At 49.4% G+C, this 22952-nt stretch overlaps 1 protein-coding gene across 2 annotated transcripts in view; it reads right to left on the bottom strand.

Annotated features, from left to right (window-relative positions):
• LOC116955946 (serine protease 33-like) overlaps positions 1-13812 on the bottom strand; it is a 41495-nt gene extending 27683 nt beyond the window's left edge. For both annotated transcript variants that reach the window (XM_076053676.1, XM_032977305.2), the window contains exons 1-2: positions 13558-13812; positions 1230-1278 (exon numbers count right to left, since the gene is read on the bottom strand). In XM_076053676.1, the coding sequence (XP_075909791.1) occupies positions 1230-1278; positions 13558-13590 (82 nt within the window). In that variant the 5' untranslated portion in view covers positions 13591-13812. The remainder of the gene's footprint in view (positions 1-1229; positions 1279-13557) is intronic.
• Between the last annotated feature and the right edge of the window lie 9140 nt (positions 13813-22952).

Below are 22952 nucleotides of genomic sequence, written 5' to 3'. Positions count from 1 at the left end.
GACACGGGAGACTCAGGGACATGATGAGAGACACGGGGAGACTGGGAGAGACTCAGGGACGTGATGAGAGACACGGGGAGACACGGGTACATGATGAGAGACACGGGGAGACACGGGTACATGATGAGAGACACGGGGAGACTCAGGGACATGATGAGAGACACGGGGAGACACGGGTACATGATGAGAGACACGGGGAGACACGAGTACATGATGAGAGACACGGGGAGACTCAGGGGCATGATGAGAGACACGGGGAGACACGGGTACATGATGAGAGACACGGGGAGACACGGGTACATGATGAGAGACACGGGGAGACTGGGAGAGACTCAGGGACGTGATGAGAGACACGAGGAGACACGGGTACATGATGAGAGACACGGGGAGACTCAGGGACATGATGAGAGACACGGGGAGACACGGGTACATGATGAGAGACACGGGGAGACTGGGAGAGACTCAGGGACGTGATGAGAGACACGGGGAGACACGGGGACGTGATGAGAGACACAGGGAGACACGGGGTCATGATGAGCGACACGTGGTGATGATGTGGTGATGGAAACACGTGGTGATGACGATGTGGTGATGGAGACATGTGGTGATGACTGATGTGGTGATGGAGACATGTGGTGATGATGTATGTGGTGATGGAGACACGTGGTGATGATGTATGTGGTGATGGAGACACGTGGTGATGATGTGGTGATGGAGACACGTGGTGATGATGATGTGGTGATGGAGACACGTGGTGATGATGTATGTGGTGATGGAGACACGTGGTGATGATGTGGTGATGGAGACACGTGGTGATGATGATGTGGTGATGGAGACACGTGGTGATGATGTATGTGGTGATGGAGACACGTGGTAATGATGTGGTGATGGAGACACGTGGTGATGATGATGTGGTAATGGAGACACAGGGAGGAGACACGGTGTGGGAATACAGGTGGTGATGGTGGTGGTGGTGATGATGATGATGGTGGTGATGATGATGATGGTGGTGGTGGTCGTGGTGGTGATGATGATGATGGTGGTGGTGATTATGAAAGTGATGGAGGTGGTGGTGATGGTGGAGGTGATATTGGTGATGGAGGTGGTGGTGGTGATGATGCACGTAATGTTGATGTGGTGGTGGTGATGAATGTGGTGATGGAAGCTGTGGTGGTGGTGATGTTGACGATGGTGGTGGTGATGGTGACGATGATGCTAAGATCCCTCACACTGAGCGTTTCCATTTCGTTGGGGTCTTGGTCTTTCATGCGGTAGAACCTAACAACAACATCAACAACATTCAACAACGTTCAACAACAACAACAACAAAAAGACAAAGATTCCCCATATAGCCTCAACAGGCTGTTGGGGCAAGTGCTGTTAGCGAACACCACTGATGAAAGCTGGCACGGCACGCCAGGGGGTGTGGGTAGCCAACACCACGCCCGGCCGCCTTTGTCTCCCCGGTGGCGGCGTTTACTACGCACCGCATCGGGTACTCGTTTGAGGCTGAGTGGACCTAGGGGAGGGGGGTAGTGCCCAGGGAACGGGTTCCGATCACCGTTGCACCACCATCAAGCAAAGGCAAAGGAGCCCCCAGGCCCCCCTCCCACCGTGGTGTAGCCTCAACGCACTGTCCGGGGCAAGTGCTGTTAGCGAGGAGCAGCAGTGAAGGCTGGCAACCTGTGGCTCTGTGGCGCACGAGGGGGTGGGTGGGTGGCCCAGCTACCCGCACGAAACCAACACAAAAAAACTCACAAACGTCACACAGTGACACGGCAGCACGGACTCGTGATCACTGCGCATGGAAGGGAACATCTTGGCGAACCGGTTACACGTTGGAGTTATTTATAATCACACAAAGACGCACCACCACTCACCACCACTCACCACCACTCACCACCACTCACCACCACCACTCACCACCACCACTCACCACCACCACTCACCACCACCACTCACCACCAGGGGGTAGCCAGCCACTTAACAGATCACTCACCACTCACTCCACTAGGGGCAAGTGCTGTTCTCTATTCAGGGTTGGTGGTGGTGGTGTTGGTGGTGGTAGTGGTGTTGGTGGTGTTGGTAGTGTTGTTGTTGTTGTGGTGGTGTTGTTGTTGTGGTGGTGGTGTTGGTGGTGGTGTTGGTGGTGGTGTTGGTGGTGGTGTTGGTGGTGTTGTTGGTGGTGGTGGTGTTGGTGGTGGTGGTGTGGGTGGTGTCGGTGGTGTTGGTGGTATTGGTGGTGGTGTTGGTGGTGGTGTTGGTGGTGTTGGTGGTGTTGGTGGTGGTGGCAGCACCACTCCCTGTAGAGTTTTTGTCTCCCCACAAAGACAACAAAAGCTGCCGCACGCACAACCCCCTAGTAGTGTATAGTGTAGTGTATTGTGTAGTGTATAGTGTAGTGTATAGTGGAGTGTATAGTGTAGTGTATAGTGTAGTGTATAGTAGTGTAGTGTATAGTAGTGTAGTGTATAGTAGTGTAGTGTATAGTAGTGTAGTGTATAGTGTAGTGTATAGTGTAGTGTATAGTAGTGTAGTGTATAGTGTAGTGTATAGTATAGTGTAGTGTATAGTATAGTGTATAGTGTAGTGTATAGTAGTGTATAGTGTACAGTGTAGTGTACAGTGTATAGTGTAGTGTATAGTAGTGTAGTGTATAGTGTAGTGTATAGTGTAGTGTATAGTGTGGTGTATAGTGTAGTGTATAGTGTAGTGTATAGTATAGTGTATAGTGTAGTGTATAGTAGTGTAGTGTATAGTGTAGTGTACAGTGTAGTGTACAGTGTAGTGTACAGTGTAGTGTATAGTGTAGTGTATAGTGTAGTTTATAGTGTAGTATATAGTGTAGTGTATAGTATTGTATAGTAGTGTATAGTATAGTGTATAGTAGTGTATAGTGTAGTGTACAATGTAGAGTAGTGTAAAGGATGAACGTTGATAAGGGGCACAGGGTGAGCAATTAGGCGTGAATTGGTCTGTAATAAGGTAGGGCACTGATTAGGGGTTGCCATGGATGGGTTTCTCTCGGAATCCACAAAAGTCGACACTCTAAAAGTGTGTGGGGGGGGGAGGCTTTCGACGTGCCCGCTGTCAATTTAGAGAGTAAATAATCAGGCAATAAACATCTCTGTCAACACCGATCATCATCACCACCGACATATGCACATCGTCATCATAAACTTGTTAAGTAGGAGATGACGCTGTCTGCGTTATCAGCTGTTGTGCGAGTGGTGTGTATATATATTTACATAATTCTCTTACCCCAAACCGGTTTACCAACAATGCGTGTTGTCTGGGGTGCCCGTCAGTACGTGGGGAGCGGTGGTGCAGCGGTTAGCGCGACGCCGCGCTACGAACCCCGGCCAGCCGAGTTCGATTCCCGCCCACGGCCAACGCCGATGATGATGGTGGTGGTAGTGATGATGGTGATAGTAATAATGGTGGTGATGATGATGGTAGTAATGATGATGGTGGTAATGATGATAGTGGTGATGATGATGGTAGTGATGATGATGGTAGTGATGATGGTGGTAGTAATGATGGTGGTGATGATGATGATGGGAGTAATGATGGTGGTGGTAATGATGGTGGTGATGGTGGTGATGATGATGATGATGGTAGTAATGGTGGTAGTTATGATAATGATGATGGTAGTAATGGTAGTAGTAATGATGGTGGTAGTAATGATGGTGGTGGTGATGATGATGATGATAGTAGTAATAATGGTGATGATGATGATGGTAGTAATGATGATGGTAGTAATGATGGTGATGATGATGATAGTAATGATCGTGGTGATGATGATGGTAGTGATGATGATGGTAGTGATGATGGTGGTAGTAATGATGATGATGGGAGTAATGATGGTGGTGATGATGATGGTAGTAATGGTGGTAGTTATGATGATGATGGTAGTAATGGTGGTAGTAATGATGGTGGTGGTGGTGGTGATGATGATAGTAGTAATGATGGTGGTAGTGATGATGGTGGTAGTGATGATGGTGGTAGTAATTATGGTGGTAGTAATGATGATGATGGTAGTAATGATGGTGGTGGTGATGATGGTAGTGATGATGGTGGTAGTAATGATGGTGGTGATGATGGTGGTGATGATGGTGGTGATGATGGTAGTAATGGTGGTAGTGATGATGATGATTGTAGTAATGATGGTGGTAGTAATGATGGTGGTAGTGATGATGGTACTAATGATGGTGGTAGTAATGATGGTGGTGATGATGGTAGTAATGGTGGTAGTAATGATGGTGGTAATGATGGTGGTGATGATGGTAGTAATGGTGGTAGTAATGATGGTGGTGATGATGGTGGTGATGATGGTAGTAATGGTGGTAGTGATGGTGATGATGATGGTAGTAATGGTGGTAGTGATGATGCTGATGATGATAAGCCACCCATTTTGTTGAGCTGTCATTTGTGAAGAGCCAGACGACCTTACACGTGGTAAAATAAAATGTGAGTTTAGTTTGTGGGAGACAAAGGCGGCCGGGCATGGTGCTGGCAACACCACCACCTTCATAGTTGCTGCTATATACGGATACCTGTCAACCCCCTATCAGTGCCCTATTATTACAGACCAACTCAGACCCTTATTGGACTCACCCCGTGCCCCTTATGAATCTCAACGTTCATCCTACAAAGTCACCATCACAGGGGGAGAAACACAAACAGACAGCGGCAGCAGCAGCAGCATGCCACGCTTTCCCACCTCATGATGGACGCTTGGGTTGCGCCCGAAACGTCGTGATTGATTTCACTTTATACCTACGTGACTTTACCGAAAGAACCAAATAGTATGAAAAAAAATATAAGACATCAGCATACCGCATGGGTTGACAGGTATGATGACCCCGCCCGTAATCCAACAGAGAGTATTTGTATAACTATACACATCTGGCATTTCACCAGGATTGCTTCAAGCAAAGCCTCACTCTACTGATGAGGCGGTGAGTGTCGAAACCAGATCTTGGTTATGGCAGTTCCACCAGCATTCGTTTTGATCTGCCAGTAGTAGGGGGGCGATTGTCACTGGTGCTGCTGCTGCTGCGTGGTCTAGCCTAGGGACACCCCCATTGACAGCCGTCCCTGTGTGGCACGAGGTGACTTTGGGCACCACGGTGGCTAGGAGATGTTAACTACCTCGCCTGGTATACAGGAGGTCGTGGGTTCTATCCCTCTCTCATCATCATCACTGTGGCTAGGAGATGTTAACTACCTCGCCTGGTATACAGGTGGTCCGTGGGTTCGATCCCGACCCTGATGCCCGCTGCTGCTGTATATTTGGAGTTTTCCGTGTCTCTCTCTCTCTCATCAATATCATCACGGTGGCTAGGAGATGTTAACTACCTCGCCTGGTATACAGGAGGTCGTGGGTTCTATCTCTCTCTCATCATCATCATCATCACCACGGTGGCTAGGAGATGTTAACTACCTCGCCTGGTCTACAGGAGGTCGTGGGTTCGATCCCGACCCTGATGCCTGCTGCTGCTGCTGTATATTTGGAGTTTTCCGTGTGTCTCTCTCTCATCATCACGGTGGCTAGGAGATGTTAAGAGGTCGTGGGTTCGATCCCGACCCTGATGCCTGCTGCTGTATATTTGGAGTTTTCCGTGTCTCTCTCTCTCTCTCCCCGTGGTCGCGTGAATTCGTCTCCGGTATTTCCTCTACCACGTAAAGAATCGACGTCACCACACGTTTGGAGAGTTCTTTGGCTGACGTAAACACCCACGCGATCATGACGATGACGATGACGACGATTCACTCGCTGCGCGGAGCTATCATGTGGCCAGGTCGCTTCTGACGACAAAATAAATCTATTAAAAAAACTCAGCGTGGCCTTACCTGGTCAAATTAAACATCACGGGATATGAAACACAAGAATAAATGTCACCCTCGCTGGCAATAAAACACGGGAGTTGTTTTCAGATGTTCAAACACCAAATGAATACCTTTTTTTCTCCCAAGGAAACCGAGCAACTGCGTCAACCACACGTGTCTCGTGGCATAAACATGCAAACGCACGCACGCACTGACGATTTCATCATTTCTAGATTTGAAGCTTTCGTGACTGCAAGGATCCATATAACTCTTTGGTTCTATTCGGTAAAGTCACGTAGGTAAAAAAATAAAATCACAAAAAAATAACGACGTGGTTTCAAATTAAGCAACCATTGGAAAGATGTTCTAAATCACAACAAACATTAAACTAATTTTCAATGGTACAGTATATTTTTTCAAGTAGTGGTATCCCAAACTTTCACAGCAGCTTATTTGCCTTCACACCAACATTATGTAAACTCCTCCCCCCCCACCGTGCCGATCCAGTACATCATTTTATTCTAATTCCTTTGTCAAGGGGTTTTTTGTTTCCTCCGACACAGCTTAAAGGACGCGACCTGGGCTTGGCTGTCTTCACTCCAACGCTGTCCTCTGGACAGTCCGGTCCCTTCACCTGATGAAGGCCACTTGTGTTGCGGCCGAAACGTCGTGACTTTTTGTCATTTAATTTTTTACCTACGTGACTTTACCGAATAGAACCAAAGAGTTATGATTTCCTCATTGCCTTTGAAACTCATTGGCCTACACCAGAGACAGCAGCAGCAGCCTTCCCTTTCATGTCCCTTGCACCAGATGTTAGACCAGAGAACGCCACGAGGCGGACAGTACAAGGGCAATGCCATCATGTACGATCAGCCAGCACTGCACGTGTGTGGTCCATGCAGCAGCTCACTTCCTTGGCAAGAGGTTTCCGTTTGGTGTTTGAACATCTTGAAACAACTCCGGTTGTACCGCGCCAGAAAGAGTACACACACAACACCCCGAATTATTATTTGTTATTACATATAATAAATAGTTCAATTCGCTTTTAATAGCCTAATGTGGCCCTGCGATGTTGTGGCGAGTGTGGCGAGTGTGCAGGTGAGTGTGCAAGTGAGTGTGCGTAGGTGAGTGTGTGCAGGGGAGTGTACAAGTGAGTGTGTGCAGGTGAGGGTGTGCAGGTGAGTGTGTGCAGGTGAGTGTGTGCAGGTGAGTGTGTACAGGTGAGTGTGTGCAGGTGAGTGTGTGCAGGTGAGTGTGTACAGATGAGTGTGTGCAGTTGAGTGTGTGCAGTTGAGTGTACAGGTGAGTGTGTGTAGGTGAGTGTGTACAGGTGAGTGTGTACAGGTGAGTGTGTGTAGGTGAGTGTGGACAGGTGAGTGTGTGTAGGTGAGTGTGTACAGGTGAGTGTGTACAGGTGAGTGTGTACAGGTGAGTGTGTGCAGGTGAGTGTGTACAGGTGAGTGTGTACAGGTGAGTGTACAGGTGAGTGTGTACAGGTGAGTCTGTGCAGGTGCGTGTGTACAGGTGAGTGTACAGGTGAGTGTGTACAGTTGAGTGTGTACAGGTGAACGTGGTTGAGTACAAAAGAAAAACGCCAAAGTACGATTTTTTTAAAGACGCTTTCGCGACCACTATCCCAAGCGACGTGATCACACTACCGCTCTATTTAAGGAAAAAAAAATCTGTCTGTCTGCTTGTTGTAATTACTGGCGAAACGTCGTACCCGGATTGTAAATGTTGTGGTTTGGCTCTCTGGCGCACAACCAGTGTTGCTGTACTAGTACACTACACAATACACTACACTCCTATACACATTACACTACACTATACACTACACTATACACTACACTACTATACATATTACACTATACACTACACTACACACTACACTGAACACTACACACTACACTACTATACACATTACACTACACTATACACTACACTCCTATACACATTACACTACACTATACACTACACTATACACTACTATACACATTACACTACACTATACACTACACTATACACTACTATACACATTACACTACACTATACACTATACTACTATACACATTACAGTACACTATTATACACAATACACTACACTACTATACACTACATTATACACTACTACACTATACACTACAGTGTAGTGTATAGTGTAGTGACTACACTATATACTATACACTACACTATACACTACACTCCACACTAGACACTACACTCCACACTACACTATACACTACACTATACACTACACTATACACTACAGTGTAGTGTATAGTGTAGTGACTACACTATACACTACACTACTATACACTACACTATACACTACAGTGTAGTGTATAGTGCAGTGACTATACTATACACTACACTATACACTACTACACTATACACTACAGTGTAGTGTATAGTGTAGTGACTATATTATACAATACACTACTACACTATACACTACAGTGTAGTGTATAGTTACTACACTATACACTACACTGTAGTGTATAGTGTAGTAGTGTATAGTGTATTGTATAATATAGTCACTACACTATACACTACACTATACTATACACTACACTATACACTACAGTGTAGTGTATAGTGTAGTGACTATATTATACAATACACTATACACTACTACACTATACACTACAGTGTAGTGTATAGTTACTACACTATACACTACACTATACACTACACTATACACTACACTATACACTACACTACACTATACACTACACTATACATTACACTACACTATACACTACACTATACACTACACTATACACTACACTATACACTATACATTACACTACACTATACACTACACTATACACTACACTATACACTACACTATACACTACATTACACTATACACTACACTATACACTACACTATACACTACACACTACACTATACACTACTAGGGGATTGTGCGTGCGGCAGCTTTTGTTGTCTTTGTGGGGAGACAAAAACTCTACACCACCAACACACCACCGACACCACCCACACCACCACCACCAACACCACCACCACCAACACCACCACCAACAACACCACCAACACCACCACCAACACCACCAACAACACCACCACCACCACCACCAACACAACAACCAACACCACCACCAACCCTGAATAGAGAACAGCACTTGCCCCTAGTGGAGTGAGTGATCTGTTAAGTGGCTGGCTACCCCCTGGTGGTGGTGAGTGGTGGTGAGTGGTGCTGCGTCTGTGTGATTATAAATAACTCCAACGTGTAACCGGTTCGCCAAGATGTTCCCTTCCATGCGCAGTGATCACGAGTCCGTGCTGCCGTGTCACTGTGTGACGTTTGTGAGTTTGTTTGTGTTGGTTTCGTGCGGGTAGCTGGGCCACCCACCCACCCACCCCCTCGTGCGCCACAGAGCCACAGGTTGCCAGCCTTCACTGCTGCTCCTCGCTAACAGCACTTGCCCCGGACAGTGCGTTGAGGCTACACGGTGGGAGGGGGGCTGGGGGCTCCTTTGCCTTTGCACTGTAAACTACACGACACACTAGTGCTGTACTAGTATACTACACTATACACTACACTATACACTACACTACTATAAACTACACTATACACTACACTACACACTAGTGCTGTACTAGTATACTACACTATACACTACACACTAGTGCTGTACTGGTATACTACACTATACACTACACTATACACTACACTACTATAAACTACACTATACACTACACTACACACTAGTGCTGTACTAGTATACTACACTATACACTAGTGCTGTACTGGTATACTACACTATACACTAGTGCTGTACTAAGTACACTGCACTATACACTACACTTCACACTAGTGCTGGACTAATATACTACACTACACTATACACTAGTGCTGTACTAAGTACACTGCACTATACACTACACTATACACTACACACTAGTGCTGGACTAGGAAACTACACTACACTATACACTACACACTAATGTTGTACTAGTATACTACACTATACACTAGTGCTGTACTAAGTACACTGCACTATACACTACACTACACACTAGACACTAATGCTGTACTAGAATACTACACTACACACTAGAGCTGGACTAGTATACTACACTATACACTACACTACACACTAGTGCTGTACTAGTATACTACACTATACACTACACTACACACTAGTGCTGTACTAGTATACTACACTATACACTAGTGCTGGACTAGTATACTACACTATACACTACACACTAGTGCTGTACTAGTATACTACACTACAGACTAGTGCTGTACTAATATACTACACTATACACTAGTGCTGTACTAAGTACACTGCACTATACACTACACTATACACTACACTATACACTAGTGCTGTTTTAAGTACACTACACTATACACTACACTATACACTAGTGCTGTACTAGAATACTACACTACACTATACACTACACACTAGTGCTGTACTAGAATACTGCACTATACACTGCACACTAGTGCTGTACTAGAATACTACACTACACTATACACTACACTACACACTAGTGCTGTACTAGTATACTACACTATACACTACACACTAGTGCTGTACTAGAATACTACACTACACTACACACTAGTGCTGTACTAGTATACTACACTACACTATACACTACACACCTGACTAGTTGGCCGTGTCACGTGGTGTTACGACACATTTACATCAACGTGATCTAACCCACAGAAAAAACAACAACCCTCTACTATGGCTAAAGGGCGCTTTCTAAATGTAAGGTATTATGATGATGATTAGTCCGCTGATGCCAGATTGCTGCCGCATGCTACTGCTCCCGTGTGTGTCATCAGACATTGAGCAATGTTATTCTTTTTGCGGCTGGGATTATTTTAACGTCAGATTTGTACGGCGACTCATTCAGACTGGCGCCGAGGGGTCTTTAACGTCACACTGTGACGAGTCGTCATCGTTGTTGTTGTGGTGGTTGTGGTTGTTGTTGTGGTTGTTGTTGTTGTGGTTGTTGTGGTTGTTGTTATGGTTGTCGATGCACACAGCCCGATGCTTGTGATTAGAATCCGAGGCGAGCTTCTGCGAAGCCTCGGCAAACAACGCGTGCGTGTACCTGTGTGTGTACAGGTGTGTGTGTGTGTGTACAGGTGTGTGTGTGTAGTTGTGGGGAGCGATAGTGTAGCGGTTAGCGCGCTGCGCTATGAACCTGGCGACCCGGGTTCGATTCCCGCTCACGGCCAACACCAGTGACGATTATCTGAACCGGTCCCGGGCCTCCCCTAGGTCGACTCAGCCTCAAATGAGTACCTGGTGCGGTGTGTAAACATTGCCACTAGGGAGACAAAGGCGGTTGGGCGTGGTGCTGGCCACCCACCCCCTCGTGTACCGTTCCGGCCTTCATAGGTGCTCGCTAACAGCACTTGCCCCTACAGTCTGTTAAGGCTATATGGGGGATCTTTGTCTTTATCTTTGTGTGTAGCTGTTTGTGTGCGTGTACAGGTGTGCGTGTACAGGTGTGCATGTACAGGTGTGCATGTACAGGTGTGCATGTACAGGTGTGCATGTACAGGTGTGCATGTACAGGTGTGCATGTACAGGTGTGCATGTACAGGTGTGCATGTACAGGTGTGCATGTACAGGTGTGCATGTACAGGTGTGCATGTACAGGTGTGCATGTACAGGTGTGCATGTACAGGTGTGCATGTACAGGTGTGCATGTACAGGTGTGCATGTACAGGTGTGCATGTACAGGTGTGCATGTACAGGTGTGCATGTACAGGTGTGCATGTACAGGTGTGCATGTACAGGTGTGCATGTACAGGTGTGCATGTACAGGTGTGCATGTACAGGTGTGCATGTACAGGTGTGCATGTACAGGTGTGCATGTACAGGTGTGCATGTACAGGTGTGCATGTACAGGTGTGCATGTACAGGTGTGCATGTACAGGTGTGCATGTACAGGTGTGCATGTACAGGTGTGCATGTACAGGTGTGCATGTACAGGTGTGTCTAGCTGTGTGTACAGGTGTGCGTGTAGCTGTGTGTACAGGTGTGTGCAGGTATGTGTGTACCTGTGTGTACCTGTGTGTGTGTACAGGTGTGCATGTACCTGTGTGTGTAGCTGTGTGTACAGGTGTGTACAGGTATGTGTGTACCTATGCGTGTGTACCTGTGTGTGTAGCTGTACAGATGTGTGTGTAGCTGTGTGTACAGGTGTGTGTGTACCTGTGTGTACAGGTGTGCGTGTACCTGTGTGTATGTAGCTGTGTGTGTACAGGTGTGTGTGTACAGGTGTGCGTGTACCTGTGTGTACAGGTGTGTGTGTGTATGCGAGTGGGGAGCGGTGGCGCAGCGGTTAGCGCTACGCTGCGCTATGAACCCGGCGACCCGAGTTCGATTCCCGGCGACCCGAGTTCGATTCCCGCTCACGGCCAACACCACCATCGGTGACGATTATCTGAACCGGGTCCTGGGCCTCCCCTAGGTCGACTCAGCCTCGACGCGCGGCGTGCGGTAAGCATCGCCACTGGGGAGACAAAGGCGGCCGGGCGTGGTTGCTGGCCACCCATCGTGTGTAGGCGAACAGCACTTGCCCCTTACAATCTGTCATAGAGGCTACACGGGGGGACCATTTGTCCTTTGTGCAGGTGTGACGGGGGCGTTGGGTAAACATTTGAATGACGGAGGCAACTGGTGCGAACGAACACGGACAGGCCTCGCTTCCCCCTTTAACCACTCAGCCACCTGGTGTGCTGGGTCCAATGTACGGGGTGTGGGGGTGATTGCGGTGGTCCAAATGTCTTGTGACCCCCCCACCACCCACCCACCACCACCATCACCACCCCATCACCACCCCACCACCACCCCCCCCCCCCATTAATTATAATCCATAAAAATATATATTGCTTTCGTCCTTTGCATTTTTATTTCTATTTTAAATAATTCTAGATTTAAAGCTTTCGTGACTGCTAGGATCCATACTCTTTGGTTATACTGGGCTAAGTCACGTAGGTAAAAAATAAAATAACAAAAATCACGACGTTTCGGCCACAACACAAGCGGCCTTCATCAGGTGAAGGGACGAGACTGTCTGGAGGACAGCGCTGGAGTGTGATTTTTAAATTAACCATACTTACACAAAATATATATATACACGTTCAGTTGTGGAGAATTACACGGGGCTCACACAGACGTCCACCCCATGCACAGCCGAGGTTTGGCTAGGTGAGCGCGCAGGTGACTGTGTATAGCAGTGTGGAGGTGGTGAGTGTGTGTACATGACCCTGGTGAGTGTGGTGAGTGAGTGTGTGTGTGTATGTGAGCGTACAAGTGGGTGTGTATTGGTTAGTGTGGTGAGTGTATTGGTGGGTGTGGTGAGTGTATGGGTGAGTGTATGGGCGAGTGTATGGGTGAGTGTGGTGAGTGTATTGGTGAGTGTATCGGTGAGTGTATGGGTGAGTGTATGGGTGAGTGTATTGGTGAGTGTATTGGTGAGTGTATCGGTGAGTGTATCGGTGTGGTGAGTGTATTGGTGAATGTGGTGAGTGTATGGGTGAGTGTATGGGTGAGTGTATTGGTGAGTGTGGTGAGTGTATGGGTGAGTGTATTGGTGAGTGTGGTGAGTGTGGTGAGTGTATGGGTGAGTGTGGTGAGTGTATGGGTGAGTGTATTGGTGAGTGTGGTGAGTGTGGTGAGTGTGCTGAGTGTATGGGTGAATGTGGTGAGTGCTCACCGCGGCTGGAAGCGGTCTTTCGGCCATGTCCATAGGCGAGCGAGCCGGCTGGTGAGGAGCTGGTGAGGAGTTGGTGAGGAGCGAGCCGGCTGGTGAGGAGCCTGGTGAGGAGTTGGTGAGGAGCGAGCCGGCTGGTGAGGAGCTGGTGAGGAGTTGGTGAGGAGCGAGCCGGCTGGTGAGGAGCCTGGTGATCGACTCGAGTGTTTTTCCTCCTTCCCCGAGGCCCAGGGTCGAGCTCACCTCCCCTCACCCCTCCCCCTCCCCCCTCCCCCTCCCCTCCCCTCACCCCTCCCCCTCACCGCCCCCCTCACCCCTCCCCCTCCCCTCCCCTCACCCCTCCCCCTCACCTCCCCCTCACCGCCCCCTCACCTCCGATTGGCCGTCTCAGGCCTCCTGGTTAACAAAGCTCCCCCGTGTAGCCTGTGGCCGGCTGTAGGGGCAAGTGCTGTTAGCGAGTAGCACCATTGGCAGCAGCAGCAGCTGTGAAGGCCGGAAACCACGCCCCGGCCGCCTTTGTCTCCCCAGTGGCGATCTTTACGAGACACCGCTGCGCCAGGTAACTAATTTGAGGCCGAGTCGACCTAGGGGAGGAGGCCCAGGGACCGGTTCAGAGAATCGTCACCGGCGGTGTTGGCACGCGAGCGGGAATCGAACCCGGACCGCCGCTCCCCACTCGTTAACACACAGACACACGCGATGACGTCACCGCCAATCACCTTGGTAACAGTGACGCGATGACGTCAGAATCGCCGACCCCCCCCCCCACCAGGTAAGGGGGCGCGAGTGATGATGTCACGGAACCGCCCGCTCATGGCGGCCCGGGCTGGGGGAAGGGAGGTGGGCGGGGCTTGCTGAAGGCCAACGTGACGCGCAACGTCATGGGCCGCTAAAACGAACGTGACGTCATTTCGGCGAACACAAAAACCCCTTTCCACTCCGCCCGTGACGTCATCGCGGAGCGTCGTTCAAAATCGAGTCGTGACGTCACCGCGGTGCGTTTGCGATACCGACGTCATGCGCGCGCCTCCCTCCGCCGCCCCTTCCGCCACGACGTATTGCGTGACATCACCGCGGTCCATTTGCGATAATGACGTCATACACGCCTCCGCCATCCCTTGCCGTGTTGCGTGACGTCACCGCGGCGCGTTTGGAATAATGACGTCATACAACCCGGCCTCAAACGAGTAGAGTATCCGGTGCGTAGTGTAAACATCGTCACTGGGGAGACAAAGGCGGCCGGGCGTGGTGCTGGCCACCCACCCCCTCGTGTGCCACAATGCCGGTAGCCTTCATAGGTGCTGCTACTCGCTAACAGCACTTGCCCCTACAGTCTGTTACAGGCTACACGGGGGATCTTTGTCTTTGTTGCGCACCTGCTGGACACGTGCTGCTACTGTTGTTGTTGTTGTTACGTAAGGCGTGTCAGAACAACAACAACAACAACAAACCCAGTCTGGATGTTGTCATTCATCCGCAAGGACACTGTCGATCTGTAAACATGATTTTAAAATAATCGCCAGCCGCTGGTTCAAGCAAAGCCCGGCACTGCTGATGAGACACTTTAATGTCAAAGCCAGTCCTTGCAAACAGCTGGCAGATCGCCAGCCACTGGTTCAAGCAAAGCCCGGCGCTGCTGATGAGACACTTTAATGTCAAAACCAGTCCTTGCAAGCAGCTGGCAGATCGCCAGCAGCTGGTTCAAGCAAAGCCCGGCACTGCTGATGAGACACTTTAATGTCAAAGCCAGTCCTTGCAAGCAACTGGCAGATCGCCAGCAGCTGGTTCAAGCAAAGCCCGGCACTGCTGATGAGACACTTTAATGTCAAAGCCAGTCCTTGGTAGAGTGGCAGATGGGGCGTCGTTTCTGCGTGTCTTCTGTAAATCTTGGTCCTGATGTGTAAACCTTGATCCTGATGTATAAACCTTGATCCTGATGTATAAACCTTGATTCTGATGTATAAACCTTGATCCTGATGTATAAACCTTGATCCTGATGTATAAACCTTGGTCCTGATGTATAAACCTTGATCCTGATGTATAAACCTTGATCCTGATGTATATACCTTGATCCTGATGTATAAACCTTGGTCCTTATGTATAAACCTTGATCCTGATGTATAAACCTTGGTCATGATGTATAAACCTTGATCCTGATGTATAAACCTTGGTCCTGATGTATAAACCTTGATCCTGATGTATAAACCTTGATCCTGATGTATAAACCTTGGTCCTGATGTATAAACCTTGGTCCTGATGTATAAACCTTGATCCTGATGTGTAAACCTTGATCCTGATGTATAAACTTGATCCTGATGTATAAACCTTGATGCTGATGTATAAACCTTGGTCCTGATGTATAAACCTTGGTCCTGATGTATAAACCTTGATCCTGATGTATAAACCTTGATCCTGATGTATAAACCTTGGTCCTGATGTATAAACCTTGGTCCTGATGTATAAACCTTGATCCTGATGTATAAACCTTGATCCTGATGTATATACCTTGATCCTGATGTATAAACCTTGATCCTGATGTATAAACCTTGATCCTGATGTATAAACCTTGGTTCTGATGTATAAACCTTGATCCTGATGTATAAACCTTGGTCCTGATGTATAAACCTTGATCCTGATGTATAAACCTTGATCCTGATGTATAAACCTTCATCCTGATGTATATACCTTGATCCTGATGTGTAAACCTTGATCCTGATGTTTAAACCTTGATCCTGATGTGTAAACCTTGATCCTGATGTATTAACCTTGGTTCTGATGTGTAAACCTTGATCCTGATGTATAGACCTTGATCCTGATGTATAAACCTTGGTTCTGATGTATAAGCCTTGATCCTGATGTATACACCTTGATCCTGATGTTTAAACCTTGGTCCTGATGTATAAACCTTGGTTCTGATGTATAAACCTTGATCCTGATGTATAAACACTTGGTCCTGATGTATAAACCTTGATCCTGATGTATAAACCTTGGTGCTGATGTATAAACCTTGATCCTGATGTATAAACCTTGATCCTGATGTATAAACCTTGGTTCTGATGTGTAAACCTTGATCCTGATGTATAAACCTTGATCCTGATGTATAAGCCTTGATCCTGATGTATAAACCTTGGTTCTGATGTATAAACCTTGATCCTGATGTATAAACCTTGATCCTGATGTATCAACCTTGATCCTGATGTATAAACCTTGGCTCTGATGTATAAACATTGATCCTGATGTATAAACCTTGGTCCTGATGTATAAACGTTGAACATGATTTATACACCTTGATCCTGATGTATAAACCTTGGTCCTGATGTATAAACCTTGATCCTGATGTATAAACATTGATCCTGATGTATAAACCTTTAACATCATGTATAAACCTTGAACATTATGTATACATCTCAGACCTGATGTATAAACCTTAGTGTATAAATCTTGGTGTATAAACCTTGATGTGTTAACCTTGATGTGCAAACCTTGATGTATAAATCTTGATGTATAAAACTTGATATGTAAACCTTGATATATAAACCTTGAACATGATGTATAAACCTTGATGTGTAAACCTTAATTTGGGGGGGGGGGGGGGTAACAAGACATCTGGACAAAACCGTGAACAAATTTCTATTCTCCCAGACGTTGCCACTAGACGGCAGCAGACACGCGTGTGTTTGTGTGTGTGTGCGTGTTTGTGTGTGTGTTTGTGTGTTTATGTGTGTGCGTGTTTGTGTGCGTGTTTGTGTGTGTGTTTGTGTGTGCGTGTTTGTGTGTTCGTGTTTGTGTGTGCGTGCGTGTTTGTGTGTGTGTGTTTGTGTGTGTGTGCGTGCTTGTGTGTTTGTGTGCACCCTGAGGCCACGTGAAGTGTCGAACGCCCGCTGGCAGGAGGTCACGGGGCAGACTCAGGTGCCACGGGTCGACTGACTGGGATGACTGGCTGATGCACCACCTGTGCCCCCCACGGTGCCAACCTGCTGTGCTTTAGCCACCCGGCGCTCCGCTCGTTGTTGTGAGCGTCGCTCCTCCGCCCTCCTTTGTTGTTGGAGGGCGACTACCTCCAACTGCCCAGTAGCGTCCTTCACGAGCCTCATCCACAGAGGCCGATCTTGACACCGCTGGTACCAGTCATCGGCAAGTCCACTCAGCTCCACGTCCTCCTGTACCACATCACTCAATCTCTTCTCTAGCCCGTGCCGCGCCCGCTTAGCCCCCTCAATCCGGCCGAACAAAAGCTGTTTCGGCATGCGGTGGCTGGGCATGCGGGCTACATGACCCAGCCATCGCAGCCTTGCCCGCCGGAGGAGCTCACCGATGGGACCTTGCCCAGATCTTTCAAGGATTTGTGAGCTCCTCACACAATCCAGTCTGGTTAAACCCAGGACGGATCGTAGGCAGGCCAGCCTAAATGTTTCTAACCGGCGAAGATGTTCCATTAGGGGGGTCCACGTTTCGCAAGCTTAGTGCGGAGCGACAGACCAGGTAGCTTCCACACAGCGTTACGCAACCGATGAAAAGATATTGCCGCTCGACTGATTCGGAGTGAGATCTCTGCTGTTAAACTGGAGCCGGTCATAAGCACACTGCCCAAGTATGAGAAACTCTCCACTCTCTCCACAACTGCCCCATCACCGATGGCCTCAAGGTGCACATGTCCTGGCACAAGCGTCGTGGTGACGTCACCGCCACTTAGTGGCGAATGGCGGTTGTTGTGTTTGAGTGTGTTTGTGTGTGTTTGTGTGTGCGTGTTTGTGTGTGTGTGCTTGTGTTTGTGTGTGTATTTGTGTGTGTGTGTGCGTTTGTGTGTGTGTTTGTGTGTGTGTATTTGTGTGTTTGTGTGTGTGCGTGTTTGTGTGCGTGTGTTTGTGTGTCCGTGTTTGTGCGTGTGTGTTTGTGTGTGTACGTGTTTGTGTGTGTGTGTTTGTGTGTGTCCGTGTTTGTGCGTGTGTGTGTTTGTGTGTGTTTGCGTGTGTTTGTTTGTGTGTTTGTGTGTGTTTGCGTGTGTTTGTGTGTGTGCTTGTGTGTGTATTTGTGTGTGTGTGCGTGTTTGTGTGTATTTGTGTGTGTGCGTGTTTGTGTGTGTGTTTGTGTGTGTGCATTTGTGTGTTTGTGTGTGCGTGTGTTTGTGTCCGGCAAAACAACCCCCTACCTCCTCGCGGTGCCGGACGGGCAACTCTGTCGTGGACAGTGCTGTGGGGGGAGGGCCAATTCCGATTGGCTCCTCCCCTCATGGCGTCTGTGACCACCACAGTGGCTAAAAGGGGGCAATGGACGGGTGCGAGGGGCTGGTAACCCCTCCACCTTCAATTAATTACCACTAAACCATGAGTTAAACTGAAATATGTAACTAATAAGCTTGTGCCGGAGGCCCCGGGGGGACAGGCGTCTATGATGTCTCCTGGCCAAACCCCAATTGGTGGAGCTAGGAGATTGAATCTCTACCCTCGGGGCTCCTCCAGAAACAACGAAAAGCCACTACGGATGGCCACGTGGAATGTTCGAACGCTCACTGCGGAGGAGAGCCTGCCACTCCTCTGTCGGGAGCTGGACCGGTACCGCCTGGATCTCTGTGGCATTCAGGAGGTCCAGTGGACCGGTTCTAGCTCCTGCCACCATGAGGGGTGGACAGTCCTCTACACGAGACAGCAGACTGCCAAACAACAGGGTGTGGCTCTTCTTTTGAACAAAAGAATAAAGGGGGCGTGGGAGCGTGGCGGTGAGGTGTGGGAAGCTGTAAGCCCCAGGCTACTTGGGCTCGCCTTCCCATCAACCGGAGGCGAGGAGTGGTGGTTGTGGTTACTTATGCCCCCACCGAAGACGAACACGCGTGGAGGGATGCAGGCAAAGCCGATGAGTCAGATGCCTTCTATGACCTCCTGTCACAGGTGCTGGCTAAAGTGGCACCTCGGAATAGAGTCATCATGTTGGGTGACTTCAATGCCCGAGTCGGTCATGATGCTGGCACCTGGTCTGGAGTGATTGGAGGGCATGGGCCAGATCAGCTCAATAACAATGGTAGGAGGCTGCTAGATTTTTGTACAGCCCATGGGCTTGTAATTACCAACACGCTGTTCCGGCATCGCCGCATCCACACAACATCATGGATGCATGCCGGGCCCAAGCAAGAACATCTGCTGGACTACATAGTGACGGACCAGCGGATGCGAGCCCATGGCCTTGACACCAGGACCTACCGTGGAGCTGATCTGCCCTCTGACCATCGACTAGTCATCTGTAAGATGCGCCTGCCATTCTTCCACTCCGGTGGTGGGTGTACACCCAGGACCCTATTCCAACCTAAAGTGGCCTGGTCTCAGTTATCTGATGAAAGTTGCAAGCGAGAATTTCATCATCGCTTGCGGCTGGGATTGGCATCGTCCCCCACTCCTCCTGATGTCGAGGGTAAATGGGCAAGGTTTAGGACTGTGACTCATGCAGCTGCAATGGCTGCTTTGGGTACGTGGTCCAGACCTCCCCAGAGACCCTGGCTGACAGAGGTGTTCACGATGGTTGAGAAAAAGCGACAGGCCCACTGTCATCGGCTACAGAATCCCACGTCAGAGAATGAGGAGGCTTATCGCAGCCTTCGTTCGGAGGTTCGAAGAGCCATGAGGCGCTGCAAGGATGGGTGGTGGTCGCGGGTTGCTGAGGAGATGGAGTCTGCCTCAGTGGCCCGCGATCACAAATCTCTATTTAACTCCATCAAAAAAGTAACCTGCAGCGCCACACCTATTACCATCATTAGGGTAAAAAACGGTGATCCAATCTCCGACCCCCAGGAACAGGTTTGCAGATTTGCTGAGCATCTCTGAGGTCCTGGGGGAAGGGAAATCCCTCAGCCAGGAAATCATCGTGGCACAAAGTGGGGATGACCCTGCTGAGGCTGCGGTGCCTCAAATATTGGAAGAAGTCACCCCCTGTGAGTGGCTGGCTGAGGTGCCATCTGTTGAGGAAGTACTAAAGGCGATCCGGAGTCTGAGACCAGGAAAGGCACCGAGTAGAGACGATCTCCCAAGCGAAATGCTGAGAGAGCGTGCCGTTTGTGCACAGACTGCCCTATATGACATCATAACAACAGTCTGGACCACTGGATGGGTTCCGCAGGATTGGAAGGATGCCCTGGTGGTCCCCCTCTTTAAGAAGGGGGACCGCACAGACTGTAACAACTACAGGGGCATCTCACTCCTCAGTGTGCCGGGAAAGGTCCTGGCAAGGATTATTCAACATCGCCTTGCCAGGCACGCTGAGGAGAGGCTAGCGGAGCCCCAATGTGGTTTCAGGAAAGGGCGGTCTTGCACAGATGCCATATTTTGTCTGTCTGCTACAGCAGAGGTATAGAGAATTCCAACAAGACCTACATCTCTGCTTTATTGACCTGGTCAAGGCCTATGATACCATCAGTAGGCCTGGGCTCTGGGTTGTTCTTCGTGCTTTTGGAGTCCCTGACCCTCTGCTCACGATCATTAAGGACCTTCATGATGGTGAGCGGGCCCGGGTAAAACTACGTGGCCGGGAGTCAGAGCCATTCCCTGTAAACCTTGGGGTGCGACAGGGATGTCCTCTGGCTCCCACATTAGTTAACATCTATTTTGACCACGTAGTTCATGAAGCCTTCAATAGCTGTACCGGGGGAATCTCCATTTGGTACAGATATAATGGGAGGCTGATCGATGCCCAGGTGCGGTCAAGGGATGGCTCCCTATTGCTCAACCACGTTATGTATGCCGATGATTTGGTAATAGCTGCTCATTCAGAGGCGGAGTTGGAGACGCTGCTGCTGAGACTGGAGCGTGCCACTAAGAGATGGGGCCTTACCATCAGCCCCACCAAAACTAAGCACCTGCCTGGGTATTTAGTACCATCGGACACTCCACCTCCACAACTCCCAATCGGTGATGGGGCAGTTGTGGAGAGAGTGGAAAATTTCCCATACCTGGGCAGTGTGCTTATGACCGGCTACAGTTTAACAGCAGAGGTCTCACTCCAAATCAGTCGAGCAGCAATATCTTTTCATCGGTTGCGTAACGCTGTGTGGAAGCTACCTGGTCTCTCGCTCCGCACTAAGCTTCAGGTCTTCTCGGCCACGGTCATTCCCTCCCTTCTCTACGCTTGCGAAACGTGGACCCCCTTAATGGAGCATCTTCGCCGGTTGGAAACATTTAGGCTGGCCTGCCTTTCGATACATCCTGGGGTTAACCAGGCTGGATTGTGTGAGGAGCTCACAAATCCTTGAAAGATCTGGGCAAGGTCCCATCGGTGAACTCCTCCGGCAGGCAAGGCTGCGATGGCTGGGTCATGTAGCCCGCATGCCCAGCCACCGCATGCCGAAGCAGCTTTCGTTCGGCCGGATCGAGGGGGCTGGACGGGCGCAGCACGGGCTGGAGAAGAGATGGAGTGATGTGGTACAGGACGTGGAGCTGAGTGGACTTGCCGATGGCTGGTACCAGCGGTGTCAAGATCGGCCTCTGTGGAGGAGGCTCGTGAAGGACGCTACTGGGCAGTTGGAGGCAGTCGCCCTCCAACAACACCAGAGGGCGGAGGAGCGACGCTCACAATAACGAGCGGAGCGCCGGGTGGCTAAAGCACAGCAGGTTGGCACAGTAGGGGGCACAGGTGGTGCACCAGCCAGTTATCTCAGTCAGTCGATGCATGGCACCTGGGTCTGCCCCGTGACCTCCTGCCAGCGGGCGTTCGACACTTCACGTGGCCTCAAGATGCACATGGCCTGGCACAAGCGTCGTGGTGACGTCACCGCCACTTAGTGGCGAATGGCGGTTGTTTGTGTGCGTGTTTGTGTGTGCGTGTTTGTGCGTGCGTGTGTGTGCGTGTGTATGTGCGGAGCGGTAGTGTAGTGGTGGTTAGCGCCATGCTGCGCTACGAACCTGGCGTCCCGAGTTCGATGCCCGCTGACGGCCAACACCCAGTGACGATTATCTGAAGTGGTCCCGGGCCTCTCCTAGGTGGACTCAGCCTCAAACGAGTACCTGGTGCGATGTGTAAACATCGCCACTGGGGGAGACAAAGGCGGCCGGGCGTGTTGTTGGCCACCCACCCCCTCGTGTGCCGTGCCGGCCTTCACTGGCTGCTGCTGCTGCTCGCTCACAGCACTCAAACTTATCTTTATTACGAGGGGGATCGATCCGTCAGCAGAGCCACGCGGAGCCACGCGCATGCCACTGCCCGGCTCACAACCGGCATCTCTCCGTAACACAATTCAAATAAAAAAATTAGTTAAAGAAACTAAACATTTATTATTTTATACTCTTTGGTTATTTCGGTAAAGTCACGTAGGCAGAAATAACACATTCTCCTGCGGAGGGAGCTGGTAGGAACGTTGGGTTGCTCGGTCAATGGCCAGGGTCAACAACGGAGGCACCACGTGGTGCATTCCGCACAAT

This window comes from Petromyzon marinus, chromosome 62 (genome assembly GCF_048934315.1).
Source record: "Petromyzon marinus isolate PM22_M1 ecotype Great Lakes invasive population chromosome 62, UKy_Petmar_22M1.pri1.0, whole genome shotgun sequence".
NCBI classification, from domain to species: domain Eukaryota; kingdom Metazoa; phylum Chordata; class Hyperoartia; order Petromyzontiformes; family Petromyzontidae; genus Petromyzon; species Petromyzon marinus.
The sequence above is the reverse complement of the archived record's forward strand: the minus strand, read 5'-3'. Positions and strand labels throughout refer to the sequence as shown.